This window comes from Carcharodon carcharias (assembly GCF_017639515.1).
Source record: "Carcharodon carcharias isolate sCarCar2 chromosome 24 unlocalized genomic scaffold, sCarCar2.pri SUPER_24_unloc_3, whole genome shotgun sequence".
Taxonomy (NCBI): domain Eukaryota; kingdom Metazoa; phylum Chordata; class Chondrichthyes; order Lamniformes; family Lamnidae; genus Carcharodon; species Carcharodon carcharias.
Genome location: NW_024470606.1, coordinates 766583 through 778665, shown reverse-complemented (window position 1 = coordinate 778665; position 12083 = coordinate 766583). Strand labels below are relative to the sequence as shown.

General features: G+C 52.5%; 1 protein-coding gene across 2 annotated transcripts in view; it reads left to right on the top strand.

The window, feature by feature from the left end:
* The first annotated feature begins 3255 nt into the window (after positions 1 to 3255).
* The window catches only part of LOC121273538 (NACHT, LRR and PYD domains-containing protein 3-like), a 112804-nt gene continuing 103976 nt past the window's right edge, over positions 3256 to 12083 (top strand). Inside the window, exon 1 of one of the 2 annotated variants that reach the window (XM_041180716.1) lies at positions 3256 to 3414. In XM_041180716.1, the coding sequence (XP_041036650.1) occupies positions 3381 to 3414 (34 nt within the window). In that variant the 5' untranslated portion in view covers positions 3256 to 3380. The remainder of the gene's footprint in view (positions 3415 to 12083) is intronic. The other variant, XM_041180715.1, reaches the window with a different exon arrangement.

Genomic DNA, 12083 nt, shown 5'->3' with positions numbered 1-12083 from the left:
ATGACTCTTCAACAGAAAGAGCTGTTCAGTTTTGTTGAAGAGTCATACAAATTTGAAACATTAACTGTGTTCCTCTCCGCAGATGCTGCCAGACCTGCTGAGTTTTTCCAGGTATTTTTGTTTTTGTTTTGAATTTCCAGCATCCGCAGTTTTTTGCTTTTATCTTTGTGATTAATCAGGGATAGTCAGCATGGATTTGTTAAGGGAAGGTCGTGTTTGATAAATTTGATTGAATCTTTTGAGGAGGTAACCAGGAGTATTGATGAGGCTAATGCATTTGATGTGGTCTACTTGGACTTTAGCAAGGCTTTTTATAAAGTCCCTCATGGCAGTCTGGTCATGAAAGTAAGAACCCATGGGACCCAAGGCAAAATGGCACGTTGGATCCAAAATTGGCTGAGAGGCAGGAAGCGGAGGGTATGGTTGAGGGATGTTTCTGTGACTTGAAGTCTGTTTCTAGTGCATTTCCACAGAGCTTGGTGCTGGGGCCAATGCTGTTTGTGGTGTACATAAATGATTTGGACTTAAATGTATGGTGTATGATCAAGAAGTTCGTGGATGACATGAAAATTGGTAGGGTGGTAAATAGTGAGGAGGATAACCGTAAACTGCAGGAGGACATCATTGGACTCGTCAGGTGGGAAGAGTAGTGGCAAATGAAATTCCACTCAGAAAAGTGTGAAGTAATGCACTTGGGGAGGGCTAACAAGGAATTAACCCCTTAGTGTGGCAATCCAGGCTTCCTTCAGGAATTAACCACTTAATGTGGGAATCCAGGGATGGATGGCTTCCTGCAGGAATTACCCCCTTAGTGTGGGAATACAGGATTGTCAGGATTCCTGCAGGAATTAACCTCATAGTGTGGGAATAGAGGGATGGTTGTCTCCGTGAAGGAATTAACCATATGGAGTTAAACTTGAAGAGAAACAGGGTGCCTTCTCCCAAGTGTACTGATTACTTTTTAGTTCCAATCTTGAATTTATAATACTGAATCACCAACAAATTGACAGAAGCACTATGTGAGGCAAAGAAGGAGATTGCAGGGACTCTGAAACTAATTTCCAAATTCTCTATGGCCACAGGAGAGGTGCCAGAGGACTGGAGGACAGCGAATGTGGTAGTAGGGATAAACCCGGTAATTACAGGCCAGTGAGTCTAACATCTGTGGGAGGGAAACTATTGGAAAAAATTCTGAGGGACAGGATTAATCTCCACTTGGAGAAGCAGGGATAATCAGCATGGCTTTGTCAGTGGGAGATCATGCCTAACAACATTGAATATTTTGAGTATGTGACTAGTTGTGTAGATGAAGGTAGTGCAGTTGATTAGTCTACATGGGCTTCAATAATTCTTTTGACAAGGACTCACTTGGGAGATTGGTCAAGAAGGAAAGTGCCCTTGGGATCCTGGGCTATTTTGGCAAATTGGATCTAAAATTGGCTTAGTGGCCAATAGGAGGCAGGGGGTGATGGTCGAAGGTTGCTTTTGTGATTGGAAGCCTGTGAAGAGAGGTGTACTGCAGGGATCGGTGCTGGGACCCTTGCTGTTTGTAGTGTACATTAATGATTTAGATGTGAATATAGGAGGTATGATTAGTAAGTTCACAGATGACATGAAAATTGGTGGTTTCGTAAATAGTGAGGAGAAAAGCCTTTGATTACAGGTTGATATAGTTGGGTTGGTAAGATGGGAAGAGCAGGGGCAAATGGAATTTAATCCTGAGAAGTGAGAGGTGATGCATTTTGGGAGGACTAACATGGCAAGGGATTACATCGTGAATGGTAGAACCCTAGGATGTATAGAGGATCAGAGAGATCTTGGCGTACATGTCCATAGATCCCCTGGTAGATAAGGTGGTTAAGAAGGCACATGGTATATTCAGTTCTGTCGAAGGGTTATGAGGACTCGAAACGTCAACTCTTTTCTTCTCCGCCGATGCTGACAGACCTGCTGAGTTTTTCCAGGTAATTCTGTTTTTGTTGACATGGAATATTTGCCTTTATTAGCCGAGACATAGAATATAAGAGCAGGGAGGTTATGTTGGAGCTGTATAAAATGCCATAGACGGATGGATCACTGTGTGCAGTTCTGGTCACCACACTATAGGAAGGATCTGATTGAACTGGAGATGATGCAGAGGAGATTCACCAGGATGTTGTCAGGGCTGGAGCATTTCAGCTATGAAGAGAGACTGGTTAGGCTAGAGTTGTATTCCTCAGAGCAGAGAAGGCTGAGCATGGATCTGATAGAGGTATACAAAATTATGAGGGGCATAGATAGTGTAGGTATGAAGAAACTTTTTCACCTTAGCGGAAATGTCAATAACCATGGGGCAGAGATTTAAGGTAAGGGGCAGGAGGTTTAGAGGGGTTTTGAGGAAAAATCCTTTTCCCCCAGAGGTTGTTTGTAATCTGGAACACACTGCCTTAAGGCCGGTAGAGGCAGGAACCCTCACGACATTTAAGGAGTATTTAGAAGGGAAATTGAAACGCCAAAGCATACAGATCTAGGGGACAAGTGCTGGAAAAGAGGATTAGAACAGATAGATGCTTGATGGCAGGCACGGACACAATTGGCCTGTTATTGTGACTAAGTTCCTGATGAAGAGTCTTTGTCAGAGGACCAGTTGAACAGAAAACCTCTGCCCCGAAAGCTTTACGGAATATTGTGTTAGACGACTTTTCTAGGTAAGTTTGGGAAATAGCTTCACATTATGTACTGCTTTTCAGCTGCCGCTTGCATGGGCTGTGGTTATGCAAGTTACAACCGGTATACAAACCTGACCGTCCCCCAAATTCAGGCTCCGTAGGTTCGTCTTTAAAGACATTAAAAACAGAATTTTAAATTTTAAAAACCATGATGCATTGGACGTGTTTCTGCGGTTCAATGTATTTGATATTAACGGCAGTTTTAAAATAAAGATACGGTTTAAGATTTCTGCCTTCTTAAAAAAAAGATATTGGTGAAGTCACTATTCCTAAAGATATTTAATTCAAGTTCTGAACTGAGAATTGTAACGTCTTGAAAAAAGGGGAGAGCTTTGACTTGCCGAAACGAGAGAAAACACAGCTGTGACTATTTGAGCGGCGCCATTTTTCATCCAGGCCGCTGCTGAGGCCTTTGCTCGATATGATGTGAGGATCAAAGATTCGATTGCGCATGCCCGGCAAAGGCAGCAACTTGAAGGGCCGAAACGTCGATGCGTAGGCGCAGTGCTGCAGGCCTCTTATCCCACGCATGCGCGTTGCTGCTTCCTGCTATTAACACGGGGAATTCCAATAGGTGGATTGTTTATAATAAACATTGAAATTACTGGAAAAACAAAACTAGTTCAGCTGTGTTTGTGGCGGGAGAAAGAGATTCAACATTTCGAGCCCAACATGGCTATACTTCGGCACAGAGGGGTCTTTGACGGTAAGAAAGTCACATCTAAACACTGCGGAGTGTGAACATTAAGAGATTCAATATTAATGTGGAGAATCACAATATTAGTACAGACTGGAGCCAGTGAGATCGGACAGTGCATAACCCGGGGAGAATGGAGCCAGTTAAATCGGACAGTGAGCAGCCTGGGGAAGATGGAGCCAGTGAGATTGGACAGTGTGTAACCCGGGAGGATGAAGCCAGTGAGATCAGACAGTGTGTAACCGGGGAGGATGAAGCCAGTGAGATCGGACAGTGTGTAACCCGGGGAGGATGGAGCCAGTGAGATTGGACAGTGTGTAACCCGGGAGGATGAAGCCAGTGAGATAAGACAGTGTGTAACCCGGGGATTATGGAGCCAGTGAGATCAGACAGAGAGTAATCTGGGGAGGATGGAGCCAGTGAGATCGGACAGTGTGTAACCCGGGGAGGATGGAGCCAGTGAGATCGGACAGTGTGTAACCCGGGGAGGATGGAACCAGTGAGATCGGACAGTGTGTAACCCGGGGAGGGTGGAGCCAGTGAGATCGGACAGTGTGTAACCTGGGGAGGGGATGGAGCCAGTGAGATCAGACAGTGTGTAACCCGGGGAGGATGGAGCCAGTGAGATCGGACAGTGTGTAACCCGGGGAGGATGGAGCCAGTGAGATTGGACAGTGTGTAACTCGGGGAGGGTGGAGCCAGTGAGATCGGACAGTGTAACCCGGGGAGGATGGAGCCAGTGAGATCAGACAGTGTAACCCGGGGAGGATGGAGCCAGTGAGATCATACAGTGTAACCCAGGGAGGATGGAGCCAGTGAAAGCACACAGTGTAACCTGGGGAGGATGGAGCCAGTGAGATCAGACAGTGTAACCCGGGGAGGGTGGAGCCAGTGAGATCAGACAGTGTAACCCGGGGAGGGTGGAGCCATTGAGATCAGACAGTGTAAGGCGGGGAGGGCGGAGCCAGTGAGATCAGGCCGTGTAACCCGGGGAGGATGGAGACAGTGAAATCACACAGTGTTACCCGGGGAGGATGGAGCCAGTGAGATCAGACAGTGTAACTCGGGGAGGGTGGAGCCAGTGAGATCGGACAGTGTAACCCGGGGAGGATGGAGCCAGTGAGATCAGACAGTGTAACCTGGGGAGGATGGAGCCAGTGAGATCATACAGTGTAACCCGGGGAGGATGGAGCCAGTGAAAGCACACAGTGTAACCTGGGGAGGATGGAGCCAGTGAGATCAGACAGTGTAACCCGGGGAGGGTGGAGCCAGTGAGATCAGACAGTGTAACCCGGGGAGGGTGGAGCCATTGAGATCAGACAGTGTAAGGCGGGGAGGGTGGAGCCAGTGAGATCAGGCCGTGTAACCCGGGGAGGATGGAGACAGTGAAATCACACAGTGTTACCCGGGGAGGATGGAGCCAGTGAGATCAGACAGTGTAACCCGGGGAGAGTGGAGCCAGTGAGATCAGACAGTGTAACCCGGGGAGGAGGGAGTCAGTGAAATCACACAGTGTAAGCTGGGGAGGATGGAGCAAATGAGTTCAGACAGTGTGTAACCCGGGGAGAATGGAGCCAGTGAGTTCGGACAGTGTGTAACCCAGGGAGGGTGGAGCTAGTCAGATCAGACAGTGTAACCCGGGTAGAGTGGAGCGTGAGATCAGACAGTGTAACCCGGGGAGGATGAAGCCAGTGAGATCAGACAGTGTAGCCTGGGGTGGATGGAGCCAGTGAGATCAGACAGTGTAACCCGGGTAGTGGAGCCAGTGAGATCAGACAGTGTAACCCGGGGAGGATGGAGCCATTGAGATCAGACACTGTAATGCGGGGAGGATGGAGCCAGTGAGATCAGACAGTGTGTAACCCGGGGAGGATGGAGCCAGTGAGATCGGACAGTGAGTAACCTGGAGAGGATGGAGCCAGTGAGATCGGTCAGTGTGTAACTGGGGGAGGGTGGAGCCAGTGAGATCAGATAGTGCTTGACCCGGGGAGGATGGAGCTAGTGGGATCGGAAAGTTTGTAAACCGGGGAGGATGGAGCCAGTGAGATCAGACAGTGTAACGCGGCAAGGGTGGATCCAGTGAGATCAGACAGTGTAACCTGGGGAGGATGATGCCAGTGAGATCAGACAGTGTAACTCGGGGAGGGTGGAGCCAGTGAGATCATACAGTGTAACCCGGGGAGGATGGAGCCAGTGAAAGCACACAGTGTAACCTGGGGAGGATGGAGCCAGTGAGATCAGACAGTGTAACCCGGGGAGGGTGGAGCCAGTGAGATCAGACAGTGTAACCCGGGGAGGGTGGAGCCATTGAGATCAGACAGTGTAAGGCGGGGAGGGCGGAGCCAGTGAGATCAGGCCGTGTAACCCGGGGAGGATGGAGACAGTGAAATCACACAGTGTTACCCGGGGAGAATGGAGCCAGTGAGATCAGACAGTGTAACTCGGGGAGGGTGGAGCCAGTGAGATCGGACAGTGTAACCCGGGGAGGATGGAGCCAGTGAGATCAGACAGTGTAACCCGGGGAGGATGGAGCCAGTGAGATCATACAGTGTAACCCGGGGAGGATGGAGCCAGTGAAAGCACACAGTGTAACCTGGGGAGGATGGAGCCAGTGAGATCAGACAGTGTAACCCGGGGAGGGTGGAGCCAGTGAGATAAGACAGTGTAACCCGGGGAGGATGGAGACATTGAAATCACACAGAGTAACGCGGGGAGTATGGGGCCAGTGAGATCGGACAGTGTGTAACCCGGGGAGGATGGAGCCAGTGAGATCAGACAGTGTGTAACCCGGGTAGGGTGGAGCTAGTCAGATCAGACAGTGTAACGTGGGTAGAGTGGAGCCAGGGAGATCAGACAGTGTAACCTGGGGAGGATGGAGCCAGTGAAATCAGACAGTGTAACTCGGGGAGGGTGGAGCCAGTGAGATCAGACAGTGTAACCCGGGGAGGATGGAGCCATTGAGATCAGACAGTGTAACTCGGGGAGGGTGGAGCCAGTGAGATCAGACAGTGTAACCCGGGGAAGGTGGAGCCATTGAGATCAGACAGTGTAACGCGGCGAGGATGGAGCCAGTGTGATCAGACAGTGTAACCCGGGGAGGATGGAGCCAGTGATATCAGGCAGTGTAACCCAGGGAGGATAGAGCCAGTGAGATCAGACAGTGTAACGCAGGGAGGGTGGAGCCAGTTGGATCAGACAGTGTAACCCAGGGAGGATGGAGCCAGTGAAATCACACAGTGTAACCCACGGAGGATGGAACCAATGAGATCGGACAGTCTGTAACCCGAGGAGGATTGGGCCAGTGTGATCGGACTGTGTGTAACCCAGGAAGGGTGGAGCCAGTGAGATCAGACAGTGTAACCCAGGGAGGGTGGAGCTAGTCAGATCAGACAGTGTAACCCAGGTAGAGTGGAGCCAGTGAGATCAGACAGTGTAACCCAGGGAGGATGGAACCAGTGAGATCAGACAGTGTAACGCGGGGAGTGTGGAGCCAGTGAGATCAGACAGTGTAATCCGGGGAGGATGGAGCCAGTGAAATCAGACAGTGTAACCCTGGGAGGGTGGAGCCAGTGAGATCAGACAGTGTAACCCGGGGAAGGTGGAGCCATTGAGATCAGACAGTGTAACCCGGGGAGGGTGGAGCCAGTGAGATAAGACTGTGTAACCCGGGGAGGATTGAAACAGTGAAATCACACAGTGTAATCCGGGGAGGATGGGGCCAGTGAGATCGGACAGTGTGTAACCAGGAGAGGATGGAGCCAGTGAGATCAGACAGTGTAACCCGGGGAGCATGGAGCCAGTGATATCAGGCAGTGTAACCCAGGGAGGATGGAGCCAGTGAGATCAGACCGTGTAACGCAGGGAGGGTCGAGCCAGTTGGATCAGACAGTGTAACCCAGGGAGGGTGGGGCCAGTGAAATCACACAGTGTAACCCACGGAGGATGGAACCAGTGAGATCGGACAGTATGTAACCTGAGAAGGATGGGGCCAGTGTGATCGGACTGTGTGTAACCCAGGAAGGGTGGAGCCAGTGAGATCAGACAGTGTAACCCAGGGAGGGTGGAGCTAGTCAGATCAGACAGTGTAACCCGGGTAGAGTGGAGCCAGTGAGATCAGACAGTGAAACCCGGGGAGGATGGAACCAGTGAAATCAGACAGTGTAACCCGGGTAGAGTGGAGCCAGTGAGATCAGACAGTGTAACCCGGGGAGGATGGAGCCAGTGAAATCAGACAGTGTAACCCGGGGAGGGTGGTGCCAGTGAGATCAGACAGCGTAACCCGGGGAAGGTGGAGCCATTGAGATCAGACAGTGTAACCCGGGGAGGGTGGAGCTAGTCAGATCAGACAGTGTAACCCGGGTAGAGTGGAGCCAGTGAGATCAGGCAGTGTAACCCAGGGAGGATAGAGCCAGTGAGATCAGACAGTGTAACCCAGGGAGGATGGAGCCAGTGAGATCAGACAGTGTAACCCGGGGAGGATTGAAACAGTGAAATCACACAGTGTAATCCGGGGAGGATGGGGCCAGTGAGATCGGACAGTGTGTAACCAGGAGACGATAGAGCCAGTGAGATCAGACAGTGTAACCCAGGGAGGATGGAGCCAGTGAGATCAGACAGTGTAACCCAGGGAGGGCGGAGCCAGTGAGATCAGACTGTGTAACCCGGGGAGGATGGAGCTAGTGGGATCAGAAAGTTTGTAACCCCGGGAGCATGGAGCCAGTGAGATCAGACAGTGTAACACGCGGATGGTGGAGCCAGTGGGATCAGACAGTGTAACGTAACCCAGGGAGGATGGATCCAGTGAAATCACACAGTGTAACTTGGGGAGGATGGAACCAGTGAGATCAGATAATATGTAACCCGGGGAGGATGGGGCCAGTGTGATCGGACTGTGTGTAACCCAGGGTGGGTGGACCCAGTGACATCAGAGAGTGTAACGCGGGGAGGATGGAGCCAGTGAGATCGGACAGTGTGTAACCTGGGGAGGGGATGGAGTCAGTGAGATCGGACAGTGTGTAACCCGGGGAGGATGGAGTCAGTGAGTTTGGACAGTGTGTAACCCGGGGAGGGTGGAGCCAGTGAGATCAGACAGTGCGTAACCTGGGGAGGGGATGGTGCCAGTGAGATCAGACAGTGTGTAACCCGGGGAGGATGGCGCCAGTGAGATCGGACAGTGTGTAACCTGGGGAGGGGATGGAGCCAGTGAGATCGGACAGTGTGTAACCCGGGGAGGATGGAGCCAGTGAGATTGGACAGTGTGTAACTCGGGGAGGGTGGAGCCAGTGAGATAGACAGTGTGTAACCTGGGGAGGGGATGGAGCCTGTGAGATCAGACAGGGTGTAACCGGGGAGGATGAAGCCAGTGGGATCAGACAGTGTGTAACCCGGGGATTATGGAGCCAGTGAGATCGGACAGTGTAACCCGGGGAGGGTGGAGCCAGTGAGATCGGACAGTGTGTAACCCGGGAGGATGGAGCCGGTGAGATCGGACAGTGTGTAACCCGGGGAGGATGGAGCCATTGAGATCGGACAGTGTGTAACCCGGGGAGGGTGGAGCCAGTGAGATCGGACAGTGTGTAACCTGGGGAGGGGATGGAGCCAGTGAGATCAGACAGTGTGTAACCCGGGGAGGATGGAGCCAGTGAGATCGGACAGTGTGTAACCCGGGGAGGATGGAGCCAGTGAGATTGGACAGTGTGTAACTCGGGGAGGGTGGAGCCAGTGAGATCGGACAGTGTAACCCGGGGAGGATGGAGCCAGTGAGATCAGACAGTGTAACCCGGGGAGGATGGAGCCAGTGAGATCATACAGTGTAACCCGGGGAGGATGGAGCCAGTGAAAGCACACAGTGTAACCTGGGGAGGATGGAGCCAGTGAGATCAGACAGTGTAACCCGGGGAGGGTGGAGCCAGTGAGATCAGACAGTGTAACCCGGGGAGGGTGGAGCCATTGAGATCAGACAGTGTAAGGCGGGGAGGGCGGAGCCAGTGAGAGCAGGCCGTGTAACCCGGGGAGGATGGAGACAGTGAAATCACACAGTGTTACCCGGGGGAGGATGGAGCCAGTGAGATCAGACAGTGTAACTCGGGGAGGGTGGAGCCAGTGAGATCGGACAGTGTAACCCGGGGAGGATGGAGCCAGTGAGATCAGACAGTGTAACCCGGGGAGGATGGAGCCAGTGAGATCATACAGTGTAACCCGGGGAGGATGGAGCCAGTGAAAGCACACAGTGTAACCTGGGGAGGATGGAGCCAGTGAGATCAGACAGTGTAACCCGGGGAGGGTGGAGCCAGTGAGATCAGACAGTGTAACCCGGGGAGGGTGGAGCCATTGAGATCAGACAGTGTAAGGCGGGGAGGGCGGAGCCAGTGAGATCAGGCCGTGTAACCCGGGGAGGATGGAGACAGTGAAATCACACAGTGTTACCCGGGGAGGATGGAGCCAGTGAGATCAGACAGTGTAACCCGGGGAGAGTGGAGCCAGTGAGATCAGACAGTGTAACCCGGGGAGGAGGGAGTCAGTGAAATCACACAGTGTAAGCTGGGGAGGATGGAGCAAATGAGTTCAGACAGTGTGTAACCCGGGGAGAATGGAGCCAGTGAGTTCGGACAGTGTGTAACCCAGGGAGGGTGGAGCTAGTCAGATCAGACAGTGTAACCCGGGTAGAGTGGAGCGTGAGATCAGACAGTGTAACCCGGGGAGGATGAAGCCAGTGAGATCAGACAGTGTAGCCTGGGGTGGATGGAGCCAGTGAGATCAGACAGTGTAACCCGGGTAGTGGAGCCAGTGAGATCAGACAGTGTAACCCGGGGAGGATGGAGCCATTGAGATCAGACACTGTAATGCGGGGAGGATGGAGCCAGTGAGATCAGACAGTGTGTAACCCGGGGAAGATGGAGCCAGTGAGATCGGACAGTGAGTAATCTGGAGAGGATGGAGCCAGTGAGATCGGTCAGTGTGTAACTGGGGGAGGGTGGAGCCAGTGAGATCAGATAGTGCTTGACCCGGGGAGGATGGAGCTAGTGGGATCGGAAAGTTTGTAAACCGGGGAGGATGGAGCCAGTGAGATCAGACAGTGTAACGCGGCAAGGGTGGATCCAGTGAGATCAGACAGTGTAACCTGGGGAGGATGATGCCAGTGAGATCAGACAGTGTAACCCGGGGTGGGTGGAGCCATTGAGATCAGACAGTGTAACGCAGGGAGGGTGGAGCCAGTGAGATAAGACAGTGTAACCCGGGGAGGATGGAGACATTGAAATCACACAGAGTAACGCGGGGAGTATGGGGCCAGTGAGATCGGACAGTGTGTAACCCGGGGAGGATGGAGCCAGTGAGATCAGACAGTGTGTAACCCGGGTAGGGTGGAGCTAGTCAGATCAGACAGTGTAACGTGGGTAGAGTGGAGCCAGGGAGATCAGACTGTGTAACCTGGGGAGGATGGAGCCAGTGAAATCAGACAGTGTAACTCGGGGAGGGTGGAGCCAGTGAGATCAGACAGTGTAACCCGGGGAGGATGGAGCCATTGAGATCAGACAGTGTAACTCGGGGAGGGTGGAGCCAGTGAGATCAGACAGTGTAACCCGGGGAAGGTGGTGCCATTGAGATCAGACAGTGTAACGCGGGGAGGATGGAGCCAGTGAGATAAGACAGTGTAACCAGGGGAGGATGGAGCTAGTCAGATCAGACAGTGTAACCCAGGTAGAGTGGAGCCAGTGAGATCAGACAGTGTAATCCGGCGAGGATGGAGCCAGTGAGATCAGACAGTGTAACCCGGGGAGGATGGAGCCAGTGATATCAGGCAGTGTAACCCAGGGAGGATAGAGCCAGTGAGATCAGACAGTGTAACACAGGGAGGGTGGAGCCAGTTGGATCAGACAGTGTAACCCAGGGAGGATGGAGCCAGTGAAATCACACAGTGTAACCCACGGAGGATGGAACCAATGAGATCGGACAGTATGTAACCCGAGGAGGATTGGGCCAGTGTGATCGGACTGTGTGTAACCCAGGAAGGGTGGAGCCAGTGAGATCAGACAGTGTAACCCAGGGAGGGTGGAGCTAGTCAGATCAGACAGTGTAACCCGGGTAGAGTGGAGCCAGTGAGATAAGACTGTGTAACCCGGGGAGGATTGAAACAGTGAAATCACACAGTGTAATCCGGGGAGGATGGGGCCAGTGAGATCGGACAGTGTGTAACCAGGAGAGGATGGAGCCAGTGAGATCAGACAGTGTAACCCGGGGAGCATGGAGCCAGTGATATCAGGCAGTGTAACCCAGGGAGGATGGAGCCAGTGAGATCAGACCGTGTAACGCAGGGAGGGTTGAGCCAGTTGGATCAGACAGTGTAACCCAGGGAGGGTGGGGCCAGTGAAATCACACAGTGTAACCCACGGAGGATGGAACCAGTGAGATCGGACAGTATGTAACCTGAGAAGGATGGGGCCAGTGTGATCGGACTGTGTGTAACCCAGGAAGGGTGGAGCCAGTGAGATCAGACAGTGTAACCCAGGGAGGGTGGAGCTAGTCAGATCAGACAGTGTAACCCGGGTAGAGTGGAGCCAGTGAGATCAGACAGTGAAACCCGGGGAGGATGGAACCAGTGAAATCAGACAGTGTAACCCGGGTAGAGTGGAGCCAGTGAAATCAGACAGTGTAACCCGGGGAGGATGGAGCCAGTGAAA